This window comes from Xiphophorus hellerii, chromosome 19 (genome assembly GCF_003331165.1).
Source record: "Xiphophorus hellerii strain 12219 chromosome 19, Xiphophorus_hellerii-4.1, whole genome shotgun sequence".
Lineage (NCBI taxonomy): Eukaryota > Metazoa > Chordata > Actinopteri > Cyprinodontiformes > Poeciliidae > Xiphophorus > Xiphophorus hellerii.
The window spans coordinates 19,408,579-19,427,454 of NC_045690.1; the positions used below are offsets into that span (position 1 = coordinate 19,408,579).

General features: G+C 39.3%; 1 protein-coding gene across 2 annotated transcripts in view; it reads left to right on the forward strand.

Annotated features, from left to right (window-relative positions):
• The window catches only part of pld1a (phospholipase D1a), a 36,271-nt gene that overhangs the window by 3,946 nt on the left and 13,449 nt on the right, over window positions 1-18,876 (forward strand). For both annotated transcript variants that reach the window (XM_032546589.1, XM_032546588.1), the window contains exons 2-11: window positions 9,274-9,475; window positions 11,077-11,246; window positions 11,338-11,480; window positions 12,934-13,045; window positions 13,286-13,351; window positions 13,504-13,562; window positions 13,680-13,772; window positions 15,070-15,222; window positions 15,557-15,706; window positions 17,139-17,222. In XM_032546589.1, coding sequence (XP_032402480.1) covers window positions 9,307-9,475; window positions 11,077-11,246; window positions 11,338-11,480; window positions 12,934-13,045; window positions 13,286-13,351; window positions 13,504-13,562; window positions 13,680-13,772; window positions 15,070-15,222; window positions 15,557-15,706; window positions 17,139-17,222 — 1,199 coding nt within the window. In that variant the 5' untranslated portion in view covers window positions 9,274-9,306. The remainder of the gene's footprint in view (window positions 1-9,273; window positions 9,476-11,076; window positions 11,247-11,337; window positions 11,481-12,933; window positions 13,046-13,285; window positions 13,352-13,503; window positions 13,563-13,679; window positions 13,773-15,069; window positions 15,223-15,556; window positions 15,707-17,138; window positions 17,223-18,876) is intronic.

Sequence of the window (18,876 nt, forward strand, 5' to 3'; positions counted from 1 at the left end):
GTTTACTTCATTCTCAGAAAACTCCAGCAGTTCGGAGTTCAAAGATTTCTTAGAGAGCACCAGGAGGACCAAGGAACACAGCCGACGGTTTCAAGAGCATAATTTTGAATCATAGTTGTATTCAGTCCACCTTCCAAAGTTTTTTAAACACTTGGCTCAAATGCTGTATGTAGAAACATGGTGGTGGCAACATTGTACTGTGGTGGTGATGTGATGTTATATTGATGGGGCAAAATACAGAGTGATCCTGGAGGAAATCCTCTTAGCCACCTCCAACAGCAGAACAATAAAAATATAGAAAACCTGAAATATGATAGTTGAGTTGAAATCATGTCCATGCGTTTGATGGCCCAGGTAAAGTCTGCATCCAAGTAAAGTTGGGAGTGCGTGGCTCTTGTTACAATCTGAATGAGCTGGAGTTATTTAATAAAGAAGAATGGAAAAACTGTCAGAAACATATCCTTAAAGACTTTCATTTGGAGGTGGTGATTCAGCTGGAACAAATATATCCCAGACTTTTCAGATTTGAGGATTTTAAATTGCCTTGCATCTTTTGTTTTTATGTTTCATTATTATTCGCTACTTTAAGTCTGTCTGCCACAGTGAGGAAGTTGAACTGCTGCAAAATACTTTTGCAACAAATCATTGCATTATAGTCTGTATGACAGAAACCTTACTGCGGAAATATCATTATAAGCATATTATACTTCCAAATCAATTCAGGAAATGTATGTTTTGTTTTATTTTACTTTAAAATTTAAGCACACCAGTCATATTTGTTCAAAGCACAGCTGTCCTTTGGATTTTCTCTCCCACTGTAATCATGAGTCAGTTCAGGGCTGTCTGGACCCCAAGCTACACTCTGAAATTTTCCAGCCTCAAACTTGGCTGTCCTGCTGTGGCCGAGTCAGGTTTGGCAGAAACGGACCAAAGGCAGCAGCCCCCTTGCTCTGTAACAGTACAATGATGCCTTGTGTTGCCACCAGCAGAATGCCGCTCCGCCAATGGTGACGGGTGCTTTCTCTCTCTCTCTCTCTCTCTTTGTTTTTCTGGCAACTACTGTATGTCTTGCTTTCTCTGACCATCCCTATCCCCCAATCCATGGTGTGAAGGATTAGATAATAGGCAGCTTTAGTGTGGGCAGAGAAAAAGAGGTGTCACAGACCTCTCATTTCTTCTCTCTCTCTCTCTCTCCCTTCCTCCATCCATCTTCTCTCTCTTGGTGCCATCTGTGCCACGAGGAGCTTGGCACCACACCATCTATAAATGCCAAGCCACATTTATCTTTATTGTTTCGTATTTATGTGCGTGCACGTGCACGAAAGAATGCCTGTGGCCGTCACTTGCGTAAAACACAGTGCGGGGATGTACAGAGCCTTACAATTGGTGTAGATCACTCGGTATACTATGCTTCGCCACTTTCTAAATGTCAAGTCCACAACCACACATCCAAGAATAGATTACACGTTTCACTAGCCACCTATTTCTCTTAGCTCCTGGAGCTCAATCTGTGACAGCACCTCTCCTGCTGATGTTGGTGCTGATGTCTCGTCATCCACCTCCAGCGTTCTTGTCCGTATCTTTGTCAGTATCGCAAGTAGGTCTCGTGTGGAGAGGCAAAGGTCTTTAAAACAATGAATAAAACGCCGATAACACATGGACACCTACAAGGAAGTTAGAAAAAATTGTTTTATGCATGAAGAAGTGGGATGAATAATAATGTCAGGATACCTTAAAATAAAAAAAAGTGATCATTGTCAAGTTTATTTTCGCAGACTACAGTGAGGTCACAGCTATAAAAAACATGTCACTCTGTGCAGAACAGTATTGGTGAAGCATTGTAGTATTTTCTTGCTAATCCCCCCATAGCATTCAATGTCTCATTTCAGCTGCCCCTGTAATTTAGTTGTACTCCAGCCCTCCATTTCCAGTTGCTGTCATGTGTTTAGCGAGCACCGACTAAAAATACATTACTTATCTGTTTTGCCTTCAAGTTTTCTATTTTTTTAAGGATGTGCAGTTAATGTGACGTTGGCACCCACTGCTTTCTTGAGAAATTAGGAAGAGTGTTTTATGTTCTCTGTGTGAGACTGCACTACTGCCCTCAGTCAAAAATATCCTTTCCAAGTACTTCTATACTAATTGCCATTTTTAAATAGTAGTTCAAAGGGATTTTGATTCAAAAACATGTTGTATTGGAAGTTGGAATATTCGGCTTTTCCATCAAATTTTCATACAGCTCACTTCCAATGTGCAGTAAATTGAAGGGGAGCTCCGACTTTGCAGTGCTTGAACAAAAAGCTGTAGGTGTTTTGAAACTGAAGCGTTCAGTAATCGGCCCACATCTTACACGAAGTCAGGTCATTCCTGATCCGGAGAGAAAATTTGTTAGCGTGGAATCCAGAAACGTGATTTGAATAAACCACAAATTTACCAGTTTGAATGCCAGAGGATAAAGGTGTCAACACAGAGAGACTCATGATTATTCCAGATTGGTGTAAGCATGAAAAAGAAATAGTGAATGGCATCTGGCGTTTCAAGTAATGAACGGTGATCACTGATATCCAACATCTTGTTTTACTGTAGAAAATGTAGACCAAACAGCCTAAACTAGTCTAAAGCATCCAAATTATTGCAAATGTCGGACTCTTGGTTTGAGTCCAAGATTCCCAAAAGACTCGCTTCGTGGCTAAGGCCATAGAGAAAGGAAGCCTCTCAGTACCTCTTAGATAAGAAAAAAATGTTTCTATATGCCTGAAAAACAATTATTTTGCCAGTTATCAGTAAAGACCTGAACATTTTTTGTCTCTTTAAAATATATTGGAAAAGAAAAGAGCTTCAGAAAACACAAGCATGAACATTTTACATTTGGGCCAAAGTCTTCCCACACTGATAAGGAAAATTTAGCAGCGGGCCAAACATTTTGGCTGCCAAACACACAACTCCCTGACAAAACTTAATATTTGATAGGATTGTAACTAAGAAGAAATTCAGATGTTTTTTTTTTTAAACTAAGTTCATCTTCACATGGCCAGAGTGACCTTTTCTTCCTTTCCTTCTGTCTCTTATAAGCCCTGTGTCTGCAACCGAAACAGAGCTATTGGAAGTTCTGCTTCAAAGAAATACTTGCTCATAAATGACCCTTCTCATGTCCTCATGTCGTAAATTCACAAAGGGGAAGTGTGTAGTGTTACAATAAACCAATGGAAGCAAATTAGATATCATAAAAACACAAAAACTGAACAGTATCCACGTGTTACCGCCTGGTATTGATATGAATGGTTGTAAAACATTAATGCTGGATGATATTGATTGCAGGTGAATCTCATGCAAATCAGAAAGAAATATTTAACTTTCAGCACTGTTATGTGTTAAGTTTAATCAATACTTTAAAAGAAATAACATTGAAAAGATTAAAAAAAACAACAAATAGTGGCTTTTTATGCTTTCTGAAAAATTTGTTTGGCTTCATGTATCCATGTGCTACAATACATTGGGTTTTGTTTCCAATGGAGATTAGAATAACCTTCAGAGATGTCTGGATGATAATAGATGGTTTGTTCTGCAGGATAAGCTGCATGACCAACTCTTAGAGAAAATCATCTTACCAACCTGACTGAGAAAAGACTAACAAGTCAGACACTGCTGTGCTTTTGTCTTCGACCAATTACGTCGTAGCGCCTCGGACTCCAGCTGGAAGTGGTGGGATAATAGCTTGTTGTGGAGGAAAAGCTGCTCAGCTGAAGGTGCACAAGCAGCACAAATGCTCTCAAATAGGATACTGCTGTGGGTTTGTATTTGACAAGTCCCATTGTAATGTTATTGACTCATTTGATGTAGAAGACACAGTGGTGCGTTGGTAGTAAAACCCACACTAAGCAGCCACCTTAGATTTGCACAACTGCTTGGTGAACACAAACAAATCAACCAATCACATGGCAGCAGCTGAATGCATTTTTTCATTCAACAGTGGTGAAATATGCTGATGCTCAACTAGAGTTTCAGAATAGGGAAGAAAAGGGTTTGAACAAGACTGTTTTTTAATATATTTTTTTACATTAGACAGGCTGGTCTGAATATTAAAAAAAGGCTAACCCATCAGGATTCAAATGGATAATTTGAACCGCTTTTCAGAATGAGCAGACTGATTTGAGATGTTGGAGGTGCAGCAGCAGCTCCACTAACCACTTGTTAAAACCAAGATATGTGGAACACTGTCTCTGAACATACAACATCTAGATAGGCTACAGCAGCAGCAGACCACACGGGGTGGTACTCCCGTCAACTACGCAGGAACCTGAGGTCACGGTTAGCAGATTAACCAAAATAGGATTTAACAGATAAGGAAAATGTTTCCCCATTATGTGATTCCACATTTGAAGTGCATGAACACATCTGATCTTGGGTCAATGTTTCATTCTGTGCCCAGATGTACAGTCTTTAAACATGGCAGCCCACAGAGTAGTATTGCTGCACCATTTATGACCACAGTGCACCCATCTTCTGATGGCCATTCCCAGTAGGATCATTCACCATGTCATGTCAGCTCAAATCATTCTAAGCTAGTTTCTTGGGCGTGACAATGAGTTCACTGTACTCCACTGGTCTCCACAGTCACCAGATCTCAATACAACAGAGCGCCTTTAGGATGTGGTGGAAAGAAAAATTTGCATCATGAATCTGCAAACCTGCATGACAATGTCAATTTGGAGAAATATCTCTGAGAAATGTATCCTGCACCATGTTGAATTCACATCTTACTGCAGCACTGAATTACCAGTAGCTACATGTGCAATGAACATGAGTGCTTATATTAATAAAATTACAATTTCTACTTTTCTGTGTAGCTGGATAGCAAATTAAATATCTGATTCCTGAGCTAATTTCTTCAGGTATATTGCAAAAGTGACCATACCGTTTATGATCAAAGGCTGAATTTCCCTGTCAGTCATGACAAACAGATTTACAAGTGGCCAATTTCCTTTTCTGTTACACGTCTTCCTCTTTTACACTCTTTATATGCTCTGTAGTCGCTCTCTCACTAATTGACATTAAGAAAAGGCAAAAGCACAAAAAGAGAGGCGGATGTTCTGAACTGCTTGTGTTGATGTTTATATATAAGCAGTCTGCTCTGTAGCTGCTTGAATTATCACCATGACAACAGGACAGGAAGCAGGAAGTAGGAGTTCCATCAGAATGGAAGAGGGAGATAATTCTCCTCTCAGGTTGCATGTTGAAGCCACATATGGTTTCAGTCATTGTTTATACATCCGTTTGTATGCGTTTTGTATTAAAGGATACGTACACTGAAACAATATTCAGCATTCCGGGTCTTTAATTTGCGGCTTGAAACCTCTTAGTGGGTTAATGCTTGAAGTCTTGGTGGAGATAATAAAAACTGCTGCTCAAGTCCTCTGGAATGTGTGATTACTGTAGCCTACATATGCAAGGTTTTCTCAGTGAAATAGACTTTACCGCAATAACATAGCAGTTTAATGTTAATGTTTAATGTTTAATTTATTCTTTTGCACTGTAGCCATTCGAAATGTAGAGCTGCAGAGTCAACAACATGTTTTTGATTACCGCTGTGCAGCATAAGGCAGCCAAGCAAAAAAAAATTGCAGAAGGCCTAACAGCATAACACATTGGCCGCATAAGACACAACTAGTGGTAGCAAAGTCTGCAGATCAAATTAGAGTTCATAAAGTGAGGTTTTAAAAAGGCATTTTTACACTGAGTAACAGGAAGCCAGGAGAAATGTTCTTTTAGAGGCCACAGCTGGGAGACATATCAAACTATTACACTACACAAGGATTTAAAAGCGCTCTTTGGTTAGCCCAATCCATTTGTAATGTAGTAATAATCTGTGACCAAAGCTGTGCATAAAGACTGACATTTTGGTTGTATTTATGGGGGTTACACACTCATCCAGTGTGTAGCCCCCCTCTTGCACAATGACTGCTTGAGATGTTTTGGGCTGAGAGAGTGTGCATAAAAAATGGAAACAACAGTAATAGGTGTATTTTCCTACCTGAAAAACTTTATGTTCACAAACAACCTCTCACTGGTTTTGTTGTTTAGTCCCAATCTGTCCTAGCTGTGGTCTGAACTATGCTGCAGCCTCTTCTATCAAATGTAAGATTCCAATTGTCAAAATATCCTAGAGAAAAAAAGTGTTTCAGCCTAAGAAACATTATTAATGATTGAGCTCCTGACCTGGTTACTGTCACAGAGCTCGCTTACCTTTTCTGCATAGTAAAGATGCTCACTTGCTGCCTCCATTCTAGATAATTTTTTCTAAGAAATGTATAGATTTTCTGTCATTAAAATATGATATTTGGTCTCTAATATTGCTGAAATCGTCAACACTGATGTCACAATCTAGCCTTCCTTGAACACATTGTCACAAAAGGTGTTGATACTCAGATATACTTCTAATCAAATGGATCAATTCAAAAAGAGACCATATTTTATGGGAACTGTTATTATGACAAAATCCCACTTTTAAATACTGACTACCACAAAAACCTGGAATTGCACTGATGTGCCTTGAATGCAACCAACCAGTGATTTAAGGTAACTGGTTTGACTGTACAAGCATGCTGTAACTTGCTGACTGGTGGATATCGTTGAGCCTTTACCTACTGGTATAGTGTGTATCTCTGGTATTCATCATAAACAGTCTGAAAAATTGTGTTGGAAGAAGAAAATCCCTCACTTTCACTTAAGAGGCACGTATTGTTAAGACTTGCAATTAAACAGCTTTTCAGACAGTTAAACTGTTGTATAGAAAAAAAAACTATCCTTACTTTTTACCTACAGTAGTGTTCCTCTCATGCTTTTATTTTTAAGAAAACTACCCAATTGCAACTACTTTGACAGTTGTGGAAAATAAATGGGACTTTGTTTTTTCCTTTACCTGAATAAAATGAAAGCATTCTGAAGTTCAGCATCCAGGGAAAATTCAAAATGAAAACACAAGCCTGGACATTACAAGAAAAAAACCTAATTTGTTACATGTGAACAGAAACCAGACAATGGTGAAGTGAAAAAAAGGGAAAGAAAGAATAGAGGTGATCTCAGGGGTTATATACACACTCAGAGAGGTAATGTGTAACTAAGAGCAACTGCGGTATTCACTGTATGAAACACCAGCACTGGGCATGAAACAAGTACAAAAACATATTCCGAGTAAAGAACTACAAGGCTAAGGTAAACCTAGCAGCTAACACTAACCAGCCAGGCTGCTTAGAAAGTAAATGTAACTCCATTTTTTTAATAAAGTCTGTACTGTATTGGTTAGAAATGGAGCACTTTCAAAATTGAAGAACTGACTGTCCAAGACATCAATGAAATGATGTGGAAATGTAATCGCACCTTGGTAGCCTTTAAAAATGTTTTCATCTTTCTGCTAAATCAGGTCTCCACTTTCTTTCCTTTTTCTCTTGTTACTCTCCTCCTGAGACCTGTTCCATTTCCACTCTTTCAAAACGCTCTTTGTTAGATTTAATAATGGACCGCAGGAGCATGGGTAGACTTGGGTGACTAATCATTGAGCTCAGGCAGTATTGCACATGAATGGGTGTTCCCTTTGTGTCAGCTTTTTTTTTTCCTGGAGGCAAAAACGTGGATTACAGTGTGTTAGGATTTTACACACTCTGGCATTTAATGCTCAGGACTGGAGGATAAAGTTATGGACCAAAAGCAGAATAAGTACTTTAAAGTAGCTGTAAAAAGATTGTTTGTGATTGAAACCCCATTTAAAGACAGTAAATGGTAACAGAGAAATCAGCAGACTTCCTTTATTAGGGCAGGTAAGCTTGAATTATCTCTGTTGTGTTTTAGCTAGAATTACTTCATATTTGGATGAATATGAATAAATGAATATATTTCATTGATCCCAGATGCAACCATATTAAAAGGTAAACTTGTTCAATTGCTTGTTAACATACAAAAACTCAGGCAAAAAAGCATAAAGAACTCAAAGCTGGTAAATAAAGTTCAACCCTCCTTTTAGGCCCTTTTTTTGTCATTCGCTCTTTTATATCCACTAAACCAGGCCACAGTTTGCAATAAAGTAACATGAGATCAGAGCGATCTTAGAACATAAAGGTATCAATCAGGGGGTAAAAGTTCTTAAAAATACAGACAATGACATTACCAAAACTGGGCACTTCTCCATAACTGACTAAAAGATCTTTTAGATCTTTTAAAAGATCTGACTAAAAGGTCTGTTTTACTAAGACCTAAAAGTTTTCACTGACCTCCTAAAATGTCAGGGTTATGTCATTTTGCCCACTTTGGGCAACAAGAGTTGCCTTTGGGCAACAAGAGTTGCCCAAAGTGTTGCCCAAAAGTGGGCAAAATGACATAACCCACTTTGCCCACTCACTTTGGGCAACTCTTGTTGCCCAAAGTGGGTGGATGGGGGGGAGGTGGTTCGCCCAGGGCGTCGAACAGGCTAGGACCGCCTCTGGTTGTGTGGACTTTCCTTAGCAGCTGCAATTATGGCATCAATGTTAGTTTGGCTGCTGAGTCTTTGTAGTAAAAAAGCCACTAGCATTTTATGATAAGCATAGGAGGGACAGCTTGTGGTGCAAATAACAGGTTTCAGAGCCAACAGGAAGAATGCATTTTAGAAAAGACATCCATTTGGAAGGAAGTTTTTCAAACAGAAGCTCTTGGACAAGCACAAGCAAATGTCAGACCAATGATTTCATTCATAAGCTATTTTCTGAATTATTAAAAATATATACTTGATAAGTATATATTAAGGATTTTGACAAGAGAGAGTATCACCAGATGTATGACACACTTCATTTGATTTAATGTAATCCATCTTCATCTTATCAGCCTGCCTTTATGATTTATCTGCACCAGAGGTAATGGTGATAAAATTGATCACACCTTATTTTTTTCCCCCACCAATCTAGGAATCATTTATTTAATACATTAGCCTTTTCAACTGAACAAAAATATTTAACTAACCAGTTAAACTGAATGAGTTACTCTTATTGTAATCTTATCATAGTTTTGTGAGTGGTGCATGAATCCTTCTTTACGCATGTTTGTCAGAGGTCCTGCATGTTTCTAATAGTTTTCCGACTCAAAATAGAACAGCTGGGTTAGAATGAGGTCACAAAGGTCAAAAGTCAAACGGCCGTCCCTCCCATGTGGGACTGGAGTGTGGACTCCAGGAAGTGGATCTATCAATCTCAAATTCATGAATCAACAAATGACTCAAATGTCATAATCATCTCCTCTCTCTTACAGGTGCGCCCTGCTCTGGGGTCTGACTGCTAAGCTATGCTTGACAAGGCTCAGCCTACTACCAGTAACCTCAACCTGGTGAACTCTGAAGCAGCTTCGGACATACTTGATGGTATCGACATGGCCGACCTTGTGGAAAGCCTGGATGCCAGAGAGTTGGACCTCGAGGAGGGAGAGGAGCTCGACTACGATGGGAACTACTTGGGTGTGTGTTGCCTTAGTTCTTACAAGGGAAAGAGTCAAATATAATACACTGAATGTTCTAAATATATTGAAAATACAAAAGCAAAATTGATCTGGAAAATGAAAAGCAATAGGACACATTCGATCTGCAGGTTAAATAAATAACCCTTCATTCATTGGCTTGTAGTCGATCTGTTGCCACAGATTTCCTGACAGTCTAGTTGTGGAGAAGGTTTGAAGGTGCAGACTGCTCCTTCATAAACTTTTTATTCACTTGGAAAACTTCCTATATCTCTTAGAGTTTATTACAAACGCGGGCTCCAGAACAACAGAAAATCTCAAGCAACTACACCTAAATATTTAACAATGGGGAAGCAAACGTTTGTTTCTGCTTCTTCATTTTATGACTTAAAGAGATGTGATTACTAACTCCAGTTCCAGAAATTTACAAGCATTGTGTTATTGCTCAATATACTTTTTTTTGTTACTAGAAATCCAAAAATAATTATTAGAATTAATTACCTAATATTTAACCCCTCACCACTCCTTCATGACTTGGTTTAGTCCTCCTCACCTCAGGCTGATGTGGTTATTTATGTTGCTTCATCTCAACGTAATCTATTTAGTCAGACAGTTTAGTCAGACAGCCATGGAAGAGAAACGCATGATGAAAACCATCTGAATCAGCTTTTTAGGGTTCGTAATATAACACCTCTCACACCATAAACCAGGTGAGGCACAGTAGAAAACTTTGTACTGAAAGGTGCTAATCAGGTGGAGGCTGAGGCTTGATTACACCAGCACCATGCGATCAGATACGGGCAGTAAATGTCTCCACCCCTCACAGACTCCCACTGATTATTTCTAAACCAAATATAGCTGTAAATTCTTATTTAATGTGTACAGAACCAGCAGATCAGGGTGAAGAAGTAATATGTTCACTTGGAGGAAAAAAAGTAATATTGATGGATTTGAAATATCAACTAGGATAAAATCAAAATGGTGAGAAAAACAAGCCACAATGTTTTGACAATATAAATATTATCGTAAAGAAAAGGCGCATTGTCGAAAATAAGTTCTTTTGTTATTAAAGCTTTTTCTAAATGATAAAATTGCTAGCTGATTTTCACACAGCATGGCTACTGGGTGTCTTTGCAGCAGCATAATTTTGATTTTATTATTGAATTGCTCTTTTAATTAACAGGACAAAGCATTAGGATGTGTATAGATACTCTCCATTCAGTCCGACTGAGCTTCCGCTGTTTTTCTTTGAAGAATGGGCAGAAATGTCAGCTACTTCATGCGCAAAGCTGCTTTGTTTAAAACACAAACCCTAAGAGACAACCAGCTTCTGCAGATTTTTTTTTATTTCTAGAATAACATTCACCTCTACAAATGTGTTTTGATCTATCTAATAAATTCGACTGAGGTTAGTGGTTGTAATGTGACAAAATATCAAAACGCTTAGGTATATGCCACAGTCTTTCTTATATATTAAACACAGTAAAATCGTGGACAAAAGCAGATTTTCTTAGAAATGCAGCCTGCCATGAGTGACTCCCACACACAAAAAAACCCACATCTTCATTAATATTAACCATCTGTTTTGGTTTTCACTCTTAGGAGACTGCCGTATACCATTTTCAGCGGTGTACGCTACAGTGGGCTTTAAGGAGGCCAGTGCGAAGGTCTACCTCCCCACTGTGCCAATTACCGCCAAGATCCTAGAGGTGGAACGGTTCACAACGGCACAGGACCGCTTCAATTTGTCACAGCAGAGGAGCGTCAACAAGGTACTCCGCTGCACATTCAGCCCTTCACGGTCTGAAACGATACGTTCTTCCATTTGCGCGTAACTGATTTGCCTGCTGTGTGTGTCCTCAGTCTCTACCAGCCGTGTTTAAGATCGAGATGAAGCACGGAGAGTTTACCTGGGTGGTTAAGAGGAAGGAGAAACATTTTCTGGAGCTGCACAGAGAGCTGAGGACGTACAAAACTCTCATTAGGATACCGCTGCCGTCACGCAGGTTCGTTCCTGCACCTGCACAGAAACGACGTAGCAGACGCCTCCCCCTGCTCAGACACGTACTGTTTCGTATGTAAAACCCCCACAAATAATACTTTTAACTCATTTGCTTACAACCATCCTTGATCTGATGCTTCATTCAAATAAAAAAAAAGACAAACAACATATGTGTTTGCTTATAAAATCTTTCATTTCAGATAGATTACATTGTCTACAATTCAGGGGTCTCAAACTCCAGTCCTTGAGGGCCACTGTCCTGCAACTTGTAGATGTGTCTCTGCTGCACCACACCTGAATAGAACAATTAGATCAATAGCAAGGCTCTGGAGAACTGATCTACTCAAGGAGGAGGTAATTAAGCCATTTCATTCCAGTGTTTTGTACCTGTGGCACATCTACAAACTGCAGGACAGCGGCCCTGGAGGACTGGAGTTTGAGACCCCTGGTCTACATTGTGGCATTTTCAACAGACTCACCAGTGATGTTCTAGAAGCTACATTTTTAGTTTTTCTAGGCAGGAACAGATATTTTGCCCCCACAAGGATCACTGCAGGACAGCCTCATTTTTTCTAAGTAAATATATCTAACTCGACACATACTGCAATATCATTTCTTCCTTCCTCCGGCTAGAAGAAGGAAGTGTCAGGCCAACTCTGGTGTATTTCCTTTTTGTTTTGATGCGACTCATTGGTAATTTAGCTTGCAATGCGGTTCCAGTGAAAGTATTGTGGGAATAAAAGCATAGCACTTTGTTTTCATTGTTCCAATCACAAATCCGATATTCTGTAATAGTGTTGCAGACTGAACTAAAATACACCAGATTTTTCAATGACTAGCTGTGCAGAATATCCTTATGGGACACTTGGATGGAACGGAACGGTCATTTTGCACAAGTGAAACACAATTGTAAAATTGTATTTTCACATAGTTTGTAACTACAAAGTTTATCTGGAAAAAAAATGACTACACTTAGCATACAACCCATATTATTTGGTTATGTAAATCTGTCCTGCAATGTGCATTCCGTAAAAAGTCACCAGCTGTGACATTATTTTAGTTCTATTCTGATATTTCATATGATAGCTGATAACATGAGCTTTCAACTCCCTGAATGTCAATACTTTTATGGAAAGTGTTTTTGTCATCATTTTGACCGTCCACAAACAAGGCAGTTACTTAATATGAGTCAACGTAACTAAACGACTGCTCCGTTTTTATTAGCACAAAAAAATTCTTGCCGAGTCACAGCCGTAGCTTATCCTTCCATCGCTTTGATCATTTGCCTTTCTAAAACTACCCGTGACAGAACTTGTTTTCATTTCTGAGCAACCACAGAAAACCTTCCCACCTCGTCACATTCTATTTCTATGAAAACCTATTTGACTGTAAGATTTTCTGAATACTCTCTCTGTACTAGTGCATTTAAATTTTGGATTCAATCTTCTCCCTCCTAGCCACACCGTGAGGAGGAAGACGGTGAGGAAAAGCGAGGTGAGGGAGATGCCTACCTTGCCCCGGGGGGGAGGAGATGAGCTGGCCAGAGATGAGCAGGTCTCCAGCAGGAGAGTGAGTTGGCATTCTTCCGACTGGGGCCTCCTCTTTAGTCGCAGAATAGCTTTAATATTTGAGTTATTGCACGATGCTCTCTGTGTGCTCTTTTTGTTACCATGGCACTAAACTCCATGCCAACTTATGTTTTTTCCAAGCTCCTTCTAACAATGTGTTTGTGCGTGTTGGTGGTTATATACATAGATTTTGTCATTAAAGTGGTCACTGTGATGCAATGTAGCACATGTATTTCTATAGAGACAATTAGAGGACTACATAAACACGCTTCTGAAGATGGCCATGTATCGGAAATATCACCACACTGTGAGTAACTAATAAATTTTTTTACCATTTTTTTTATTCTCTCATGTTTATATGATTTTAATATTCAGCCTACATTAAATATTTCCATATCAGTATTAACTACCAAACTCCCAGCATTAAACCTGCTGCTTTGTCTTCCTTTGTATTCTCAGATGGAGTTCATTGACGTTAGCCAGTTGTCTTTTATACATGACTTGGGACCCAAAGGACTGTAAGTTTTCTTTTTTTTCCATTTTGACTGTTTCTCCTAATAAATGACTTTTATATCTAGTGCTAAGCTTGTTTTTACACGTGTTTTCTTATTTTCTTGTGATTTTATGTCAAACAGGGAAGGCATGATCTACAAGCGTTCCGGCGGACATCGCATCCCTGGATTGAACTGCTGCGGTCAGGGTCAGGCCTGCTATCGCTGGTCAAAACGGTGTGTCGCCGTTGCGCCGTCCCTTCATCCATGCTTGTTTTCCAGTTCCATGTCGCATCGTTTGCCACCTATTTTCTTTTTCCACAAAAAAGTTAAGAAATCCATAATGTCTGAGGCTTTATCGTCATGATTTGTGGAGGTTATGGTGGACCCAAATGCAGACAGGCTGAGGCGTCGAGTAGATGGTGATGAATTTGTTAAAAAAAAATAAAAAAAATTGAACTTGCATATAGCCAGCAGGACACAATAGGCAGGACCAAAAGCAACCAGGAACAAGGAGGAGCATGGCGGGATCTAACAGGAGGAACCAGAGAGAAGTGAAAGCAAGAGAGGTGGACAAGTACTAGGAGGGTGAATGCTGGAACAAAAGATTGGAGCTGATTAGCTAACAGGTTGCAGGTGCAGAAGAGAGAGAGAGTGAGGGAGCGTGCACAAGCAGGGAACTAGGAAAATGAATCTAACTGTAATAATGAACTACTAAGCCAAAAGAATAAATGAACAAACCAGAAAAGGACTGAGCTACAGTAAAACAGAAACAAGGCTGATCTAATAAAGCAGATAACAAATCAGAACTACAAACACAAACAAAACAAAAATACAACTCGAAACATCCCAGGATCCTGACATGTTTGTGACACATTATGAGATTTATGTCAACTGTTTGAAGAAAAGATGTAGTACAGTTATCATCCTCCACAAATTCAATAATACAGCAATCCTTTGACATCCTGCTGGCAAAGGATTTGGACATTTTTGCAAGAGACGTTTTATTAGCGTTTTGTAGGATTTCCACATATTTATCAATATTTATACATATATATTAAGCTAGTCTGAGGGGCTGCGAGTTAGGGGAGCTCTGTTATGCTCATTTTAAAATTTTCTTGTAATGCAAAACAATAAAAAAATTACTGCTCTTTAATCTACTGAAAAATACATTTTGAGCATGTTTACACACATGAAAAGGTAGAAGAAAAATCATGAGCTCCACAGATTCAATAGATATTTTTTTTCACAAGCTTTAATGTTTATTCCTTCATCCAATCTAAACTACCATCAAGCCATTTTCGAATGTTGTTTTCTAAAGACAACAAATCCACTCAAAAATCCCACACACTGGAAGCGCTCGGCCAAGCCACCTACATCCTGATACATGCTGATGGTTTTTCTTCCCACACCCTTCTCTTAGTACAAGGAGTGAAAGAAGTGCTTCTTCAAGAGTCGGCGGAGAGCCGCAACAGTAAATGCAGACCCGGGAGGTGCTGATAACGATGCTAACAACTAAACATCTGTTCTGCAGCTGGCTGGTGATCAAAGACTCGTTCTTGCTGTACATGAAGCCAGACTCTGGGGCGATCTCCTTCGTCTTGCTGGTGGACAAAGAGTTCAGCATCAAGATGGACTCCAAAGAGACCGAGACCCAACATGGAGTCCGCATTGACAGCCTTTCCAGGTTGTGTTTCTGCATTTTTGTGCACACATGTGGTCGACTGAACATTTTACCTTTATTGCATTTCCCCATGTTGTGAAAATAATAGCATTATGTTATATCTGTGGCCACAAAATAATAGTGGTTAAAGTGATTCCTCCTAGAGTGTAATTTTTTCCCCCCAAAGACACAGCTAAAACAAAAATAAGCACAGATTTAATATCCTAAAGCTGTTTCTGATCACATAATGTGCTCTTTACCTAGAGATGATTTTGTTTGTCATAAATGGATGAAACTTTTGTCTCTGGACTGTGACCTTCAACGTATTAAACAACATCCGTGTGTCTTCTGCCGGCAGGACACTTGTGTTTAAGTGCAGCAGCTACAGACATGCTCGCTGGTGGGGTCAGAGCATCGAGAGCTTCGTGCGGAGTCACGGGAAGGCTTTCCTCCGAGACCACCGCTTTGGGTCGTTTGCACAGGAACAGGAAAACGTCCCTGCCAAATGGTAACCATACTGAGAAAAGAAAAATTGATGGAGTTGTTGCTGATGTGGGGTGTAAAAATGCAAACAACAAAAGGTTTTACTCAGTTTAATGCTGATCGCTTTGAAATCTCTAAACTGGCACTTGAAAATAATAGGTTGGTTAATTTCTTTGACACTTCTGTTTTTATAGAGCACCCTCTGTAGTTATTGGCACCGCTGGAAATGAATGCACCTTTAATTGCAGAAATATGATCTCTCGTGAAAAATAGAACAGTGGAGCAAACTTCACGTTTGTGCTTGTGATGATAGAACAGGAAATATGGTTTCCTGGTGTCAAAGAAACCAGTTCGGACGCAGGTAGTGTCTACTAGTTTCTTGGAGATCTGTCAACTCCAAAGATGGCAGGCTTTGATCGTCCGAGTGTCTAAATAGCGAGTAGTGCAGATTTATTTTACATCCTTTGCCATCCTCCTAGTTTAGAAAAACTGGAGTTCCTGCCCAGTCTACTTTAAAACTGCGGTAAACTTTTAGACTCTTTCTCAGGGAGTAGATGTTGGGTTTAGAAAAGTGGCTGTTTTTCTGACTTCCCGATTTCTGAAAATAGACAACTCTGACCCTCCTCTACACACGACCGTAACACAACATAAAAGTAGTTTAAGTCAGGAGCTTCTTCAGATCTGCTGCAGTACAGACTGCAACTGAAAATCCTTCCTTCAAACAGCCACATCCATCTGTAATGAATCATTTTGAAGCGTGGTAGGAGAAATGGGCCTTTGTGTCTTCTGTTGTATGTCAACAGGAAGTCATGAGTTATGTGTCAACTCATTGCCCTACGGCTTTACAACGCTTGAACACATATATGCACACGTGGTAAAATGAATGTAACTGTGCTATTTGCAAGAATGCAAGTGTCAGAATAAATAAGACATTTTCTCCACCTTCTTCTGCAAGTGTTTCTCTGGTTACTATGGAAATGCTTGCGAGGACTGAGCAATCAAATCTCTGTTCTGGCTGCATGGCAATTTCTTCCTTCTTTATTTGCATTCTCCCCCCATCAGCTGGTAGATTATATACTGCCTCATGTACAGTATGTGATCCAGCTATCAAATCATATTTAGGCTCATGCAAAGGTGGTAGATAAAGAACAGTTCGGTCATGACACAGGTTTATGGTTTTCAGTGCGTTAATGAGAAATAACATGGAGGAAAGTGAACTGAAAAATCATTTGTCGCATCTAAAATTCAGCTGAAGACTGAAGTTGTGATCACACTGGAAGCTCTAAGAAAACAGAAGTAGCTTCTCCTTTATCTGCTGCATGCTTCTGAAAGTGAGAGACGCCACACAATTGCTGAGAAAATTCTGCATCTCGGTGCGTGCATCAAAACGCTGAGAGTAAACGGCGCGTCTGATTTTAGGAGACGCAAAGTGTAACGGCAAAACCGTATCTGTGCAGGTACGTGAATGGAAAGACGTACATGGAGGATGTGGCCGATGCTTTGGAGGAAGCTAAAGAAGAAATCTTCATCACAGACTGGTGGTGAGTTTCTCTGTCCTCGCTGTGTAAACGGGTGTTGCGTCAAGGTCAAGGTTCAAATTGTCAGATTACCTCTGCGAAATCTCAGATTTTAACTCCAGATTTTTTTCTCAGAACTGATGTAATTGACAATATGCAAGAGTTGGAAAAGAAAAAAAGAAAAATCAAATATATGTTCTGTTATTATTATTCTTGTTTTCCTCCAAACTTTGACTTATCACAAACAGATTGTATTTTTTTTTAATAGCTTATGTTTGATTTCATTTAGCCACTTATGTTTTAAAACTTGCCTTTTGGTAAAGTGTATTGGATCAGTTAAATTCAATTGGCTAAATTCCACCGTAACATAACGCAACTTTGACTTTAAAACCCTTTTAGATGAGTGCTAATGTTGTCAAAGGATCCGAAATGAAAAGGTTGAAATAGTAAATGTAAAATTTAATTGGAGTGAAAGATAAATATCCAAAGTTTTCTGCAAAAAACAATTCCTTTGGATGTAGTTTTTCCTCTACAGAACAATAAGCAAGTTTTTCTGGTTTCTTTTGCTATTTTGTTGTAAAAATGTCTGGATAAAAATGCACCCTGCAGAAATATATTTTTACATTCACATGCTTCTGGTGACATCACATAAGAAACAAAGGTTGAACACCTTATAATTCAGGTAATCAAGATTCTATGCTAAAATCTACATAAATTTTGCTCCTTCAATATTACAAGCATAATAAGCTCAGTTGTGCCTCTTGTGATGTCATGAACCCAAATATACTTCAGAATATTCGGAGGGATCGTTTTTGTGCTGGCTTTATAAAGATTGTTTTGTTTTGTTTTGTGAAATCCTGCTGTTTAAAACCACACTTCATGACCCAGCTCCGTTTTTATTGTTGGTGTACTTTTGTTAGGAAAGCAGCATACAGACTTATAGATCCAGCATCTATGAAACACACACATTTTTAAAACATGACATCTCAGATATGATTATATAGATACACATAGAGCTCTACGTCAACTTAATGCAAAGGATCCACATGTCTCACTGTTTTAAGACTTGTGCAATTCACCCTAACACACAGAACAGCTTCTTTGTTTGTACTGCCCACTTGCATTCAAATGATCAATCTCAAAACCGGCTTTAAAATGTGCCAACTCCTGACAGTATGTTGAACAGTTTTATTGCCTTGTTTCCACTCACCTGTCACTCTGCCACCACAGAACGAGAGGACAGCTTGGCACGGCATACTGGCCAGTGAAGCACGTTCTTACACATTATTTTACGTCTCGGCCACGAATCCCGAGGCCTGCCAGAGAGCCACAACGTTGTTCTGGCTCTAATTACAGCCTGAAACCAAGAATAGAAATCCACCGACTTTCTCCGTATCCATTTGCCCATCTGCTAGACCCCTTTATCTCTCTGTCATTTCATAATTTGCTGTCTCACTCGTAGCGTCTTGTTTTCTTTTTTTTTTTTTTTTTTGCATTTGTCCAACATGTCAGAAGCTGTTTAGCCACACCATAAGCATACTGTAAATACTTGGTTTTACAGGTTCAAGAACTTATTTGGTGTTTTGCTTTACGCGCATATTCTCAGGGAGAGATGGGAGAAATGTTTTGCGTCGCTGAAATCCCAGCGTTCCAAAGCTGTAATCACTGGGCTTAGGCT